Here is a 16082-nt window from a genome sequence, read left to right on the forward strand (position 1 = left end):
TCATGTCAGTTATCATAAGAGCACGTGACTTAAATGAGTCTAATGAATATGTTCTCCCTAATAGACAACAAAAAGTAGACTTCACTCAATAAGCATATTAATTGTACTTCCTAGTTAGTACCATTAACATTAGCTCTATTGTCTTTAATAATAAATCATAAATGGTTTACTTAAACAAAAGATAAAGTTTGTGGTCACTTTGCAAATTATGACATCCAATGTATAGTTTGCTCTTTGAGAAATGGTTCATGATAAGCTTTCTCTAATGTATTAACATAGGTTCAACTGAGTTATATACAATTCAGACAGAAACAATTTAACCTACTTTTCCTCCTTAGTAGCCTGAATTTTATTTTGCCAGGATGTGTATTTGATCTTATACTCTGTTGCTTTACTTGTGTAGACACAGTTTGTGTGGTTTTTGAGCTAGGTGTTCCATGAATAAAACCGGGTTACAGGAAAATGAAATTTCTTTAGCAACAATCATAAATATTGTATATACTTGTGTGGTAGATTCAGATAATATATTTTTTTTGTGGTCCATGATATCTGTGTAATGAGTAAGAAGGATTGGTATTTCAAGGCTTTCATTGTTTATAATGCCATTCAATCTGATAAACCAGATGGGATCACTCTGTCATGCTTGACTAGAGAAAAGAGGCTACAGATAAGTATTTTATTTAATTTCTTTGAATCAAACCTGCAAGGAAATGCAAATATTTCAAACACCATCCATAAACAAAGAGATATATTAAGATCCTCTGATGGTCATTTTATTAAACAAATACACATTTCAAATGTTTCATGATAAAATATATCATTATTGAACAAAATGTGTTTAAATAGTATTTCTACAACTGGGAAGACATCTCAGTTTTATTAACTTTGGTGACATCTTCCCATCCATGTCTAATCTTCATTATCTTCCTTCTGAAGCATGGCAGGAATAGTATGGCTTTACATATCAGGACAACAGTTGGAAGGAAAACTGCTATCATGAAAGTTGGAGGTGTACACCACACAAATTGTTTTATATCTACCCATTTATTCCAGGCAAAAATCAGTGCATGTATTGTGCCCAGTAGAAGGGAAACAATTCCTAGCTTGCTCTGCAAAAGAAAAAGAGAAAAATAAACATGGTGAAGATTGGTCCAATAAGGGTTTATTCCACCCTGCCCCATGTGGATCTGTTCTTTTGCTTGGGAACCTCTTTATTCATCTGTGGTTGTTTTCCTATCACATTTATCAACAATGTTCATTCACATCTTTCCACCCTTTTTACATATCCCATCTCATCCTTTAACTTTTGTTTATGTCCTTGTCTCCAGGCTAAGTTGAGGAAATTATCAGCCTTCTTCTCTTCAGTCTCAGCTGACTGACAACCCCTGTTCTCCCTTTCTCCACAACTTTTTTTTTTTCTCATCTCACTTATGACATCTGTTTTACATTGTGCTTTGACTCTTGTGCATTTGTTTTAATTCTGCCTATCATGAGACATCTAAAGTCATCCCAGATCCCTGAAGAATCAACGTAATGATTTGCATATTCTAGGTTCTCAATAAGTATTTGTTGTGTTGATTGAAGATCACTGCAAAAATCAATTTGGGGCTCTCTCTGCCTAGAGAAGCCCACACCAAATCTTGGTGTGTATTTTCATTTTTTTCTTCCATTTCTCAGCAAGCTCTGTTCTTTCCCCCATTTCCCAAATATATTCTTTTTACTGGCTTAAAAAAATCAATTTGGGGAGAATAGATGTGGCGCAAATGGTTGAGCACCTGCTTCCCACACCAGGTTCGGTTCCCAGTGACTCCTAAACAATAACCAAAACAAACAACAACCAAATCAAATGAAAAAAAAACTAGGGAGAGCCAATGTGACTTAGTGGTTGAGTGACAGCTTCCCACATACATGGTCCTGGGTTCAATTCCCAGCCCCCGCAACTTAAAAACAAAAACAACAAAAAAAGAAAAACAATTTGGTTGATCTTCATCAAATGTGAAGGCAGTTAAAGTGTTTGACTCTTATTTTGATAAATGAATACTGAAGTAAGTAACCCTGGCCTATGTTAAAGAAAACTGAAACAACCCAATAAAATAGAAAAATGCTACAATGTCTGAACAAAATATAGGGCTCTGGACATGTGAAGAAATATTTCATGTTGGCTTGGGATGTTTGGCACTGTACAGATAAAGTTGCTTAAAAATAGCATCTATGTAATTTTATGGCATTCTGACAAGGTAATATACAGCTTTTCTGGATGACTTTTGACACCTATTCACTTTACTGGAAATGATCATTAATGTGTCAGAATGAATCCAACTCACAATTAATCAGCAGTATTCTAAAGCCCTAGTGAATACAATAAATTACATTTAGATTTACAGATATGAATTCTCAAGGTAAATCATAGTACAACCAACTTTTAGATTCTAAATGAAAAGTTTCTGGATTAGTAATTGAAAATACATGTGATTTGTTGAAGATTAATTTTATCAAATGTATTTAATATACTTACTATATGCTAGGTATTGTGCATATAGTAGTATAGACTCAGTTGTCAAGATGCAGTGCTTAAATTCCTCATTAAATTTTTCAAGTGGTGGTCAATTTATGTGTAACTGGCAGAGCAAGGTAAGAAGAAAACCATTTAACAAAGAACAAAGAATTCCAGTAGTTATTAGGCTGAACCTACAAAATTAGCAAATACTCTAAGCCTCGTTGGAATAAGTTCAATGGAAACATACTTTCCAGACTAATCAGATTTTCTGATAAAGTGTATTTGTAGTATATGTGTGGACATGTAAAATGGATAGTGGGGAATGTCTGGTTTTGTAGGACTTTCCAAAGATATCTACTCAAAAAAGCTAAAGCTATGCAGTTAAAAAAAACCTTGGCAGGGATTATTACAACTAAATTTAGTATTTTGAATCTTGTCAGACATTGATCACCTCATGAATTCTGGTAGGTTTCTTCCTTAGCATGTAACCTACCACAATGAGATTAACCTCAGTTAATCCGAGATAGATTTTGAATTCCAAGAATATTGAGAAACTTCAATTAAGTTAGCTACATAAAATATAACTTGAAGAAAGAGGCTTTACCATTAGATTTTAGAATGCTTTTAGTGGCTAAAAATCCATATTTCTCGGATAGAGGTTTTTTCTTTGGATAGAAAGCTGTCTAATTTAAAAGGAATGAATAAAATCAGTGTAGTAGAAAAGAGTATTTTTACTTTCCGGAAATCAACAAACCATGGATATTGGGTTCTAAATTATTATATTTGAAGTCATTAGTTAGACAGCAAATTGCATGAAAAAAAAATACAAATTTAAAATGTTAGAAGGAATATTTTTCTTTGATCAATGCCTTTTATTTATGTCTAGAAAAGGCTTTTCCTATTAGAAACAACAGGGGAAAAGATAGCAAACCAAATTATTAAATTGGAACAAGTGTGGGTCTTTGCTATCAGAAAACATTTGCTATTTTTTATAGAGTAAAGTCATATACTGTTGATATTATAAGCACAGAAAGTAGTTTACCTCTCTGAGGCAGCAGTTAGCTTATCTATCATTACCTGAATATAGCGAAATTCTCTCCATGTCAAGGAGTTGCTCACAGATGGAATAGATGTAATAGCTAGCAGAGCCAGTATCGCAAGTCCCATAATGCCCAGAGACACATAAATTTCCATTCTCCAAACATCATGCTCAATCCAAGCATCTTCTTTATTTTGTTGGACCTATAAGTGAAAGAGAAAAGAAGGGATGCAAGCAACACATATTTCCTATATATTTATTCCTTACATTCCTCTGCCTACCTTGGACGCCTAGTAACTAGTTGCTTCTAAAAGAAATGAAATAGGAGCTATTATTCTCCTTCCTTGAATGTAGCATTTGTATAATGTTAAATTTTTCTAAAAATTTTAGCTGGTTTTCTTGGTTAGAATTGTAATGTACATGTACGTGTGGTAAGCAAGCAGAAAATAAGATCAATTAGTATTAAAAAGTAATCTTGTGAAGGTGGCAGAAGATTGAAATGTAGCCCAGATCATGAATAAAATATTTTTGATGTTGAATTTTTACTTTACTATTTAGCTTAAAAAAAAAAAAATCCTCAGTGGAAAACTGTAAAACTAAGCCCTAATGAAGAGTTTTAATGAAATTTTCAAAGTGCAGATTACTTTCTCAATATAGATGTTCAACAGGGGTTTGGGAGAATATTAAGCTAAGAAAGGATTCATTTGTTAGGTGATGTAGTCTTTTTTGCTTAGTGGCCCACATTGTCATCTTACCTGTTGATATGCCCAGTTCAGCAGCTTGTATCTGTAGGATCTCCTCATTGGGTAGGACAGGCTATAAACTGCATGCAATACAGCAAAAAAGAAACTGAGAAGCCCAAATTGCTTTCTTGTTAACATCCACCTATCCAGCCAATGTGGAAATTTCTTATACTTGGTTCCATTATGAAGCTGTATAACTGCTGCTATCACACCTGGGAAATAAACCAATGCCAAGAGTGTGATAGAAACCATGGGCAACACTTTGTTGATGACTAGGATTGGAATTCTATAAAGATATTGTTGATGGGCAGTTACAAAAGGGTGAATTACTTCCCTCAAAAGAGTATAGAGAAAAGTCAGAGATGATATGACAGCAGCTATTTTAATTGGCAAACGCCATTTTGGAAAGAGTTCTTGTTCATGCTGAAGTTCTGGGGCGCAATCAAATTCATCAAAATGGGTTGTTTGGTGCAAATGCAAGAGCACAGGTCTTTTTAGCATGCTGGTCTCTCCTGAGTCCTTATTCTACAAAGGAAAGAAAGAAAAACTTCAATAAAATTGAGCAAGACTATAGAGTTTTTCTTAAACTATTTATTGCTCAGTCATTTGTGCTTATTGGTGAAAAAGGGCACTCAGAACCTTGCTTTTGGATATTGGTTAGAAAAAGATGGCATAGGCTGTGTAGCACTGACAAAAGGTACACTTAGTTATGTTGGGGTTATCCATGAATTTCTGTTCATTTTTATTTGGGACAAAAGATGAAGCTTAGAACACTGTGCTTGTATTTTGAAGATATGAAAGAATGAAATGATGCAACTAGGAAATGAAGTTGAAAAAATGAAAAAAAAAATCCATTAGCCCTTGGTAAAAATAAGAAAACTTATAAGTTGTGACAGTTGTATTTGTTTTATGATATTTTTATTGATATTGGACAACTCTCCCTAAGGTTTTAGAGTGACTTCATTACTCAATTATTTAGAACCATGGAATGTCAGAAAGAATTGAATGGACTTGAGACCATCTGATCCAACTCTCCTGCTTTATAGATTAAACCAAGACTCAGGATTTTCAGTGACTTATTCAAGGATATTCAACTAAGTCCCTGACAGTCTAGCACTATTTCTCTCATATGCCAAACTGTCCCTCACCCATCACAATATCTGTAATAGGAATTAGAGTGAAGATAACAGCACACTAGAGTGAAACTCACTTTTACAACACTAGAAGATATGAAATGGAATTTGAATTATGTTTACAGATTTTAATTATTAATTATTTTACCAAATGAGCATCTTCTTCTAGATTTCTCCAAGGCTTCATTTTCCAAAGTTCTTCTTGATTTGTGATATCTTTTCTGCTCTCCATCAATTCTACAAAATAGTATGGCTTCTGCCACCTATGAAAATAAAAATAAGTATCTTCTCTAAGTCTATTCTATTAATGCTATTAACATTTGATGGAATAATATGGAAAATTTCCTCACTTACAAAACAGAATGGCAGATCAAGAAAGCCACTGATTTCCACATTTAACCTCATATTATTACCTGAAAGAGTCTCAAACCAGTGCCCTCAGATAATAATATTTGCTCTTCTTTGTTTAACCATCTGGGCAGTGGATGATTTAGAAGTCTACATGGAATTCAAAGGGTCGGACATTGTCTTTTATTTTAGTAGAATTTAACTCCAGGTGTTCTTCAGGAGAAAAGCTAAATTCTACCCTGCCCTCTACCCCAAGTAAATAGAATTAGGAATGCTTTTTTTTTAGAGTAATAATGTTTATCAATGGAGGTTGGAGGTGGTTGATACATATTATACTTCTTAAAGTTATGTGTTTAATAGTCTTTTGTGTTTGGCACTGGAATTAGAAACAATAATTAATTGATTTTATGGGAAAGTATATTCTCAGTTCCAGACAATGAACAGAATGGACCCTGTGTGTAGGGTGAACACTGATAGTAGTATAAAGGTCATATTTTTAGAGTGCCATTTTCCTGTTCGAGTAATGGGCTGATCTCTGTTGGTAAGTCATGATTAACCAGTATGTTTCCAACGGGGCTGTTGAGTTGTCCTCAGTCATCGACATGTCAACCCTGTAGAAAATAATTTTATTAAATGTCTTACTGAATAAAGGAATCTTTTCCTTAACACCCCTCACAGATTTAGTGTAATGTCTTTTTGGAAAGGGAAATGCACAATGTTACAATAATGATCATTCTTTTTATTAGTTCTAAATTTACTTCCATAGGAATACATCTCCAATTTGTACTTTATGAAACTCAATGAAAAAACCAGATTAGATATTTTTAAAATTTGATTGGCAGACAATATTTCAAATGTTTCTGAAATTTAGACCACCTGTGATTCTGATTTATTAAGTGGAAAGCTGTCTCAGGAATACTTTCAAAATACTCAAAACATTCCTGAACTTTTAAAGACTTCATCTTCACAAAGAATAAAGAGGGGCCATTTTTGTATATTATCAACCTTCCTTGAGGTGCTTTTAGAACATTTTTCAGGTATTTGTTTGAAATTTCAGAACATCCATGCTCTTGGATGTTTTGGTTGTTTTGGTCTGCCCACAGTCTTTACCATCTTTGTTTGTAATTGAAAACATCATCTTGATTGGGGGAAATGCCTTTCCTCCATTCCATTTGGTTTTGGGAAGCTGCCAGTTACAGTAACATCCATTTTCTGACCACAGAAGTGGGCATGTGACTCATGTTGTTCAATCATACTTTCCTATTCCTCTGATCACACTGACTGTTTGGGATGGGTACACAATCCAAATTGAACCAGTTAGAGTTCTTCTCTGATATTTATATGTGAAAGTGGAAGAAAGAGCGGAGATTTTGTTAGATTGGGATGATGTGGCTCTATATGCCTCTCTTTCCCCATCCTGTAAGGAGGAAGATACCTTCAACAGCAGAGGAGAAAACCAACACAGAAGCAAAGCCAAGAAATGGAAAAAGACACAGAAGAGTCCTGGTGGTCTGCTTTGAGTACCTTTAACCAGATCCTGGATTTCTGTTATACAAGCCACTACATGCCCCTTTTTGGCTTAAGCTAGAGTTGGTTGTTCATCATTGGCACTGAAAGAGTTCTGACTAAAGCATAGGTCGATCATCAAGTATTATGAACCCCATACCAAGGAGAAAAAAGACTTTATGCCTGCTCTTGAGGAGCTTATGGTCTCTTTCCTCAAGAAGCATTATTCCATGCCATTGGATGATTTAACCAACATCATATATAGAGTAGCTCAGAGGGCTAGGAATAGAAGTATTATCTACAATAATCAAATTACAAGAAATAACTTACTATGTCTTGGAGGATAATTTAAATCTGTGAGTTGCAGGATGGCAAAGATGTTAAAATACAAAAAAATCTACATTTAGTCAATATAAATTCATTAAAGTATTGTGGACAATGATGTTAGGCAGTGGGAATACCAAATCAAATGAGAAGGACACTCCATTCTCAAAAGCATTACAGTCTAGGAGAGAGGGCAGACATTTCAACAAGTAATTACATGCTAGTGCAATGAATTCTAAAGGAACAGAGTGTTTTACAGACAGATGGGGGCATGGAAAGGAGGGCAGAGAAAAAGGATAAGAGACTCTCTTTAAAACCTAGTCCTGGGGCATCTAGCAAGTTGACAGTATTTGCTGACTGAGGGCCACTATGTACAGAAGCTGAGGGGAAAGCCAGAGGCCTTAGAGAAGTACCCAGCTATTAATCTGTATGACTACCCAGAAAAGCAATGCCAAAGTAAAGCCCATGGTAGCAAGCGAGCATGTTGACTCTGCAGTCCACAGTCATGTTTGTGCCCAGAAGCCAAGTAATAAAATATCAGGCAAAATGTTTGCTTTCATCAGACATAAATCATAATTTAAATTCTACAATAAAATCTTTTCATGAAAAAACGTAACAGGAAAAAGCAGTGTTCAGAGCTTAAGAACTGGACAATTTGACATGATGTTCTCTAATTTTAAACTCCCATTAAAAAGCAAAGTGTATTTCTGATGTTCCATATTGCTCTAAGTGTAGTAGAATGGCTGGCCCAGTGTTCCTGCTAAATATTGACACAGCCCAACTGACTCATGTTTATGTCCAAGAGTTTAAATATGTGGAAACCGAATGACTGGGATACATCGTGAGTTGCATTACATTCACAAACCCTGTATATTTTCAAGTGCACAGCTGCTTTACCAAAACATTTAAAAGCATGTTTAGGGGAGATGTTTTTCTTCACTGTGATTTTTTTTTTTTTTTTAATTCGTCTTGTCCCCCTCCCTCACTTCCCAGGCTTAACATTCATGCAAAATGAATGCTTTTTTATTAAATATCAGGATGTGGAGGCATTTTTAAAAAAACTATAAGAACGGAGTTAGACACCTAAAAGTATACATTTATGTCTACAGACTCCTTTCAGCGAATGTGGTCCAATGACTATTTAAAGCCTTGACTATTTATTTGGAAGGGACTGAAACCCACTCAGATCCTGAAAAAGTGTACCAATGTTCCAAGGACTTAAAATGAAAGTTTCCTGTTACTAGGAAACCCAAAGACCAAGTTGTGCGGTTTTAAGTACTATGAGCCAATCATTCATCAATACAGGCAAACAGGTAGCGACTTTGCCAAGTTGGAAAACTTGCCCTCAGAACCCAGCCTGAGGACAAATAACCCATCATTATCCCCTAGTCCCCCAGGGAAAAGGCTTCCTTCTGAGTCACTGGCTCGTAGCCGCAGGCCCAGCCACAGCCGAGAGTTGTCTGCTCTGAGGACTCCGCTCAAGGCAGTTGGCCCAGGAGCTGGACAGAAGGGGCGAATTGAATCGCGCTCGCCCCAGCCAGCCAGCGCCCGTGTCCCGGGCGAGCGTGCGAAGCTCCTTCCGCGGCTGAGAGCCGGCGCCGAGCCCGCGCAGGGACCCGCGGGCGGGCACGATCCAGGGCACTCACCAGCAACTCGGCGTGACTTGACGGTAAGTCTCGGCTGCCCCGTCCCACGCGGCGTCCGAGCCTCCGAGCGCGGAGCCTCCGAGCGCGGAGCCTCCTCGGAGGCCGCAGGACCCGCCTCCTCGATGCCGGTGCAGCGCCACCTGCCTGCGCCCCGCGTCGGATTGGTTCCCCCTCGGATTGCCTCAGAGGGACGAACAGCCCTCGGAGGCCGCGGGGTGCGAGCTGGCTTTCTCCACTTCGCGACCTGGCTCCTCCCGTTTCCTGAAAAATAGCCCTGCCTAACGCCCCCGGTCCACTCAGCATCCTCTCACTCTTAGCCTTTTCTTAATCCTCTCGGATAACTAACGTTTGTACGGTTCTTTAGGAGGAGTGGTTGCCAGACGTTAGCGTGTGTCCAGGTCATCTGGAGGCCGGCTTGCTGGGCCCTGCCCCGAGTTTCTAGTTCATCGTCTGAAGCGGGGCTTGAGAGTCTACATTTCTAAGTTCCCAGGTGATGCCGATGCAGTCCCAGATCACACGTGGAGAATGACTGCTTTATTTTTATTATTATTTTTCAAAGATTTATTTGTTTCCCCCCCACCCCCTCTTGTTTTGCACTCGCTGTCTGCTCCTGAGCGAGGCTTCTTTTTAGAAGGCGGGGGAACCCAAGCCCGCACCTCCCGTGTGTGTGTGTGTGGGGGGGGGGGGGGGGGCGGGGGGCTTGACCAATGGCTTGAAACACCTCCCCCCGCCCCCCCACGGCTGTTGAATCTACACGGTTATTCCACACAAGAGCTCATTTTGAACCTCACAGGTCTGTGAAGTGGTTGTTACAGTTGAGAAAACCGAAATCTTAATCTCTGAGACGCTAAGTGACTTGCCCCCTAATTTGTCCAAATTTTGTACCCTACACCGCACGAACTCTGTCCCCGACGTGAAAAGCCCTTAAACCTCTGTTCACTCCTTCCCTTCCTCACCTGAGGTCAGAGCAACATCCATCTCCTGGCCCAATCAAGTGTTTCAAACCTAAAGCATGGTTATTGTCAATATAAAAAAATTTTAGAGTGTTTTTAAAATATGAGAGAGTTGGGGATGGGGAAGAGAGAACAGTGAGAAGGAAACAGCCTTCGGAGTAGAATGTTTGAATTTTGAATTGTAACATTTCAGAATTTGGTCTACATTACCAAGACTAGTCTGATTAGAAAATACAAAAGAAAATAAATGCTCAAAAGTGTTTTCTGCTATTGACTGTTACTTGTAGCTAGAGTGCCTGGGACTTTATATATAAGTGACTTTCCTGAGTAATGGTAACTACCCTTGAAGATTAAGTTACCATGGACTGACACCTTGTGGTGGAAATACAATCTTATACTTTTTATTTCTAGTGAAACTAGAGAATGATAATTTAAAAGTTTTAGGAAAAAAAACCCTTTTTTGTAGCACAAAGTATTAAGACAAATTGTCGAATGTGTTTAAGAATTGTTGAATTTTTAAAACTATCATGGATCTTAAATGGACAAACGAAGCAATATGCTTCCATTCCTTGTGATTTGGCAAAGGTCATTCTTATTTTCATAATCTGTTTTCCATTTGAAGGGGACAATGAAGTTATTATCATATTAATATAAATTGGATAATCATAGCAAATTCTACTTAAACCTGCTTTGCTTCTTCTAATTAAAACATTTAAAATCAAGCCACAAATATTTTATTTTGACTTTAACAATTGTATATCTAAGCTTCTTATTAATGTTTTTTGCTCAATATTTTAATGTGATGAATAAATATAATCTGTTCCCAAGAAAAATGATGGAAAAATATGAAGTATGTACCAATAAGATCGTAAATATTATGAAAGCACAGTATTGCGTTAAGAAAAATATGGTACCTAACAGACATACAAAACATCGCACCCCAAAACAGCAGGATATATATTCTTCTCAAGTGCTCATGGATCTTTCTCCAGGATAGACCATATTTTCGGTCACAAAGCAGATCTCAATAAGTTCAACAAAGGAAAAGAAAATAAAAATATACTATGGAACTTCTTTGTGTTGTCAGGAGTATATATATTATACAGGAAATTTCTGCAGTTCTTAAAATACAATTAATCTATGATTTGGGTATAAAATAAAGATTGGTTTTTTGAGAAATAAAAATCAAAAGTATCTGAGAGGCATCTGTGTCAGCATCTCTTGCACATACTTTCAAAACCATCATGGTTTATGGAAAACAACACTATGCTATGTAAATGTTGAAAAGCAAATTGCTGGTTTTGAAATGACTCATAAGAGCTAGAGGCTTTAAAAATTAAAATTCAACTGTAGTTACACATTTGGATCATTCAGAATATTTTTGTAATAAACTTAAACTACAGTAGGAGTAAGTTAATGAAACAGTCCTTTATTGTAATTGGGATCAAACATGAACCAGTGATTTGGGATTAAGATGTTGTGGGGGAAAATATAAAAACTTGGAATCCATGAGTACTTTTACCTGACTAATAAGCAACTTAATTTTGATCTTTGGTACTAAATGGAGTATAGTAGTATGAAAGATTGAAAACCAAATACTATTAAAGATAAGCCAGTGAGCAATAGACAGTAAATTGTAAATGGATGACAAGAACTATATTTTGTTTAGTTTTTTTTGCTTGAAAATAAAACTGTCTCCTAAGGGGAGATTCAAATAACAATCAACACTGTTTCCAAGACATCCTCTTATTGTGTTTAGTAAGAATGGTCAGACTGTTTTCGGGTTAAGTCAAAAGTTGCCCAAAGTTCATGGAGAAATATTTTCTCAAAATGATTATTTTAGCACAGATGTGGCTAAATTTTCTGATTCCATTAGCCTCATGTGATAAATTCTCTTCACTAGTTCAAAGTCTGCTGGTACTGTGATCACTTTGGCCCCTTTTTGTGTAGAAGTGGTGGTGGTGGGGAGAGAGGGTTCTACTCTTAGGCTGGAGATTTTAAAAATTCTTCCATATAGTTTCCCCTAACACAAAGACTTATTTTGCTCATTCACTAACAGAATCAACAGTCAATATCTTTTCAAGGTGGGTTTTAAGAATAGGTACTTTGTTTCCAGGCTCACAGGCCCATCTCTGCCCCCAAATACTACTCAATTTTACTCAGAATTCTGATAACATATGTTGTTGCTTTAAATCTGTGGTTATCTATCAAAAGGCACAGAAATATGCAGCCCAGGAATGTCTATATGTCATACAAACCACAACCATTTGGCACGTGGGAACATTCTCTTATCCACCTTCCCTAGCACATATTTTTCTTCTTGTTTCCTGCTGCAGGAAGAAGTAGGTCCAGGAATGCCATTGTCAGAAGAACTACAGGCCTTAGAAGCTGAGATTACATATCTTCTATATTCTTTCTTGTTTTTCACAAGTTACCCATAATAATACTCTTCTTTCAGGATCCGTTCTGCACTAGGGTAGCACCTATCAAGTTCTAAGCATTTATCCCTTTGGAGTATTTCCCCTTCTTGGCAGCTGTTCCAGTTTCTCAAGGCACCTTGGATTTCTAAGTCTTCCTGAGGACCTAAAACATGCTATATCTTTTCTTAGCAAAGAAAATACTTTAGCCCTGATCCATATGAATTCAATCAATTAATAAGTACTGTATCAGCCAGGATTGTCTGGAGGAAAATCAATAGGATGGATATGTATATTAAAAAATTTATTTTAAAGGATTGCCTCACATGATTTTAGACCTGGGAAGTCTGAATCTGTAGGGCTGGCCCACAGTCTAGGAACTCAGGCAGGAGTTCTGTCCTCTTGAGGCAGAATTTCTTCTCTAGTAAACCTCAGTTTTGCTTTAAAGGCCTTCAACTGATTGGATGAGACATTCCCATTTCATGCAGGGTAATTTCCTTTACATAAAGTCGACTTCCTTGAAGTCAACTCCTTTACTTAAAGCTAACCATATATACCAAACACTTTCACAGCAACATCTAGACCAGTGTTCAATTAAATAACTGGGTGCTATAGCCTAGTCAAACTAACACATAAAACTATCACAAATACTTATTAAGTGAATTGGGTATACACTGCATTGTGCTAAATCCTGTAAGGTAAGTTCAACTTGAACAGTTACTTAAAAGATTTCTGCAAGGATATTACAGCTTGAAAGTAAATATTCATAATGAAAATACAAGAAAACATAAAGAAGGTGGCAGTGTTAGCACTTTCCTTACTCCAAGTTTAATCTCTTTACCAGCTTCATTACAAAGTAATTTTTTTGGAAACCATTAAGAAGAGTATTTGAAATATAAATTTGTCATAGCTAATGACAAATCTCATTGTTTTGAGATATTAGCTAATGATACTAGTATATGTATGTATATGTAAGTATGTTGGAAATGTGTACATGAATAGGGTATATGATAAAAAATTTAAGAAACCTTTGTTTTAGAGAAAGGGGCGTATTGAAACCATCAGCAAAAAAAACAGGAAACTCAGATATTTTTTCCTCTGCACTCTTCTTACTTTGTACTCAGCCTTCTCTGATAGACTGTAAACAATTGGGAGGCTGGGACTACTTCTGTTTTTCTCTTCAGCCTTAGTATGGGCCATGTCCTATAGTGAGTGCCAATAAATACTTATTGAATGAAGGGTTACTTGGAGAGAGTTTCAAGGTTGGTCAACAGTGTCAAATGCTGTAAAAAGATCAAATGACATAAAGAACAAAAGGGTCTGATAGATTTGACATTTAAGAGGGTTCTACTATCTAAGAACAGTTATTGAAAGTGGAAGCTAGTCCTGTAGTGCATCAAGGAGGAATTGAGAAAGGAAAGAGTTGAGACAATGACTACTTCCAATAATGAAATAGTAATGCTTCCAATAATATTGGATGAGAATGGAAGGGGAGAATTGGGGCATCAGATAGAGTGGTTTTTTAAAAATAATTAATTAATTAATTAATTAATCTTCCCTCCTCCTCTCTCCTCTACCCCCTCCCACCCCAGTTGTCTGTTCTCTGTGTCTGTTTGCTATGTATTCTTCTTTGTCCGCTTCTGTTGTTGTCAGCAGCATGGGAATCTGTTTCTTTTTGTTGTGTCATCTTGTTGTGTCAGCTCTCCGTGTGTGTGGTGCCATTCCTGGGCAGGCTACACTTTCTTTTGCGCTGGGCGGCTCTCCCAATGGGGCGCACTCCTTGCGCGTGGGGCTTCCCTACGCGGGGGCCACCCCTGAGTGGCACGGCACTCCTTGCATGCATCAGCACTGTGTGTGGGCCAGGTGCACACGGGAGGCCCAGGGCTTGAATAGCAGACCTCCCATGTGGTAGACGAATGCCCTAACCACTGGGCCAAGTCTGCTTCCCAGAGTGGTCTTTTAAGGGTGAAAGGAAGAGAAGGTATATGAAAAAGAGAAATTTTTTTCTTCTTTTTTTTAATAACTATTTTTACTTATTTATTTATTTTTAAAATTTATCTCCCCTCCCTCCCCACCCACCCCAGTGGTCTGTTCTCTGTGTCTATTTGCTACGTGTTCTTTGTCCGCTACTATTGTTGTCAGCGGCACGGGAATCTGTGTTTCTTTTTGTTGTGTCATCTTGTTGTGTCGGCTCTCCGTGTGTGCGGCACCATTTCTGGGCAGGCTGAACTTTCTTTCGAGCTGGGCAGCTCTCCTTATGGGGCGCACTCCTTGAGCGTGGGGCTCCCCTACACGGGGACACCCCTGCGTGGCACAGCACTCCTTGTGCGCATCAGCACTGGACGTGGGCCAGCTCCACACAGGTCAAGGAGGCCCGGGGGTTTGAACCGCGGACCTCCCATGTGGTAGATAGATGCCCTAACCACTGGGCCAAGTCCACTTCACGAAAAAGAGAATATTGATTGAGTTAAGTTCCGGAGAGAAATGAAAAGAGATGGAATCCAGGATACGGAGGAAAGATTATCTTTGAGCAGAAGTAAGGGCACCTCTTTCTCAGGACTTAGAGGTAAGGCAAGAAGTGTGAGATTAGAGGAACATGACTTTGTGGCCGATGAGTAAGTTCAGGGTTGATGGGAATCAAGACCCACTGACAGAGTGTGGAGAGTAGGGTCTTGGAAACAGCAAAAATTGAGATCTTGGTTCTTGTCTTCAAGGTGTAAACATTTAATAGGGGGAAATGGGGAGACAAGATATATAAATGATTGAATTGACCAGAAAACAAGGCAGGGATCAAGGGCTAGCTAATAAGATAAGAACCAGGGTATCTAGAATTAATAGAACCAATGGAGCAATGATTTGTGATTTGGTTGGTTTGGGAAGATATAATGGAAGAGTGGATGTGCTTTGAACTTGGCTCCAGAAGAGTGAAGGATTTTTCACTGGGGAGAAGAAAAGAGAAGAGTTTTGTTTTCTTTCCAAATCCAGAAGTAGTATTCATGAATTAAATTTTCCTTTGGCCTAGCAACATGTTTATGTACAGGAATTGGTTTTATAAACTTTGTAGAGTTCCTCCTCTAGTTCTCTCAGTAGTGTGGACTAACCAGGGGATTTCTGACACAGATTTCTGATTGTGATTCTTAGTACCACCTAAAGATTTCTTCTGGCTGAGCTCCTTGAGGATATCTCTAGAAGAGAGCATGACTCATAGTAACTGGTGCTCAAAACATTTTATTGAATTGAATTTTTCTACTCAGCCCTTGTTATAGCCCTCTTCTTAGTTCTGCTTTGTTTTTTTTTCCAGTTAGCTTCCCTGAAAGCTCTCATTATGTCCCCTTCATTTATACACACCTCTATTATAACTCTTTTCTGATAGTGTTCAAGTTGGTCATGTAACCTGATTAACACTCCTATTGTATTGGCAGCTACAGAATCCTTAAGAATCCGTCAGTCACTCATGAACTTCACAGGGAGGGTGA

The 16082-nt window shown here is 37.7% G+C and overlaps 2 protein-coding genes across 2 annotated transcripts in view; one reads left to right on the forward strand and one right to left on the reverse strand.

The window, feature by feature from the left end:
* Positions 1-751: 751 nt before the first annotated feature.
* Positions 752-9571, reverse strand: STEAP1 (STEAP family member 1). The gene is made up of 5 exons (XM_004478678.5): positions 9237-9571; positions 5561-5675; positions 4292-4804; positions 3575-3739; positions 752-1109 (listed from the first exon to the last, which is right to left on the reverse strand). Exons 2-5 carry the CDS (start codon positions 5642-5644, stop codon positions 852-854), a joined length of 1020 nt encoding a protein of 339 aa, XP_004478735.1. The 5' UTR covers positions 5645-5675; positions 9237-9571; the 3' UTR covers positions 752-851.
* The window catches only part of LOC139439063 (uncharacterized), a 133392-nt gene continuing 125329 nt past the window's right edge, over positions 8020-16082 (forward strand). Inside the window, exons 1-2 of the mRNA XM_071215514.1 lie at positions 8020-8116; positions 8835-9259. Coding sequence (XP_071071615.1) covers positions 8020-8116; positions 8835-9259 — 522 coding nt within the window. The remainder of the gene's footprint in view (positions 8117-8834; positions 9260-16082) is intronic.

This window comes from Dasypus novemcinctus, chromosome 5, assembly GCF_030445035.2.
Source record: "Dasypus novemcinctus isolate mDasNov1 chromosome 5, mDasNov1.1.hap2, whole genome shotgun sequence".
Taxonomy (NCBI): Eukaryota; Metazoa; Chordata; class Mammalia; order Cingulata; family Dasypodidae; genus Dasypus; species Dasypus novemcinctus.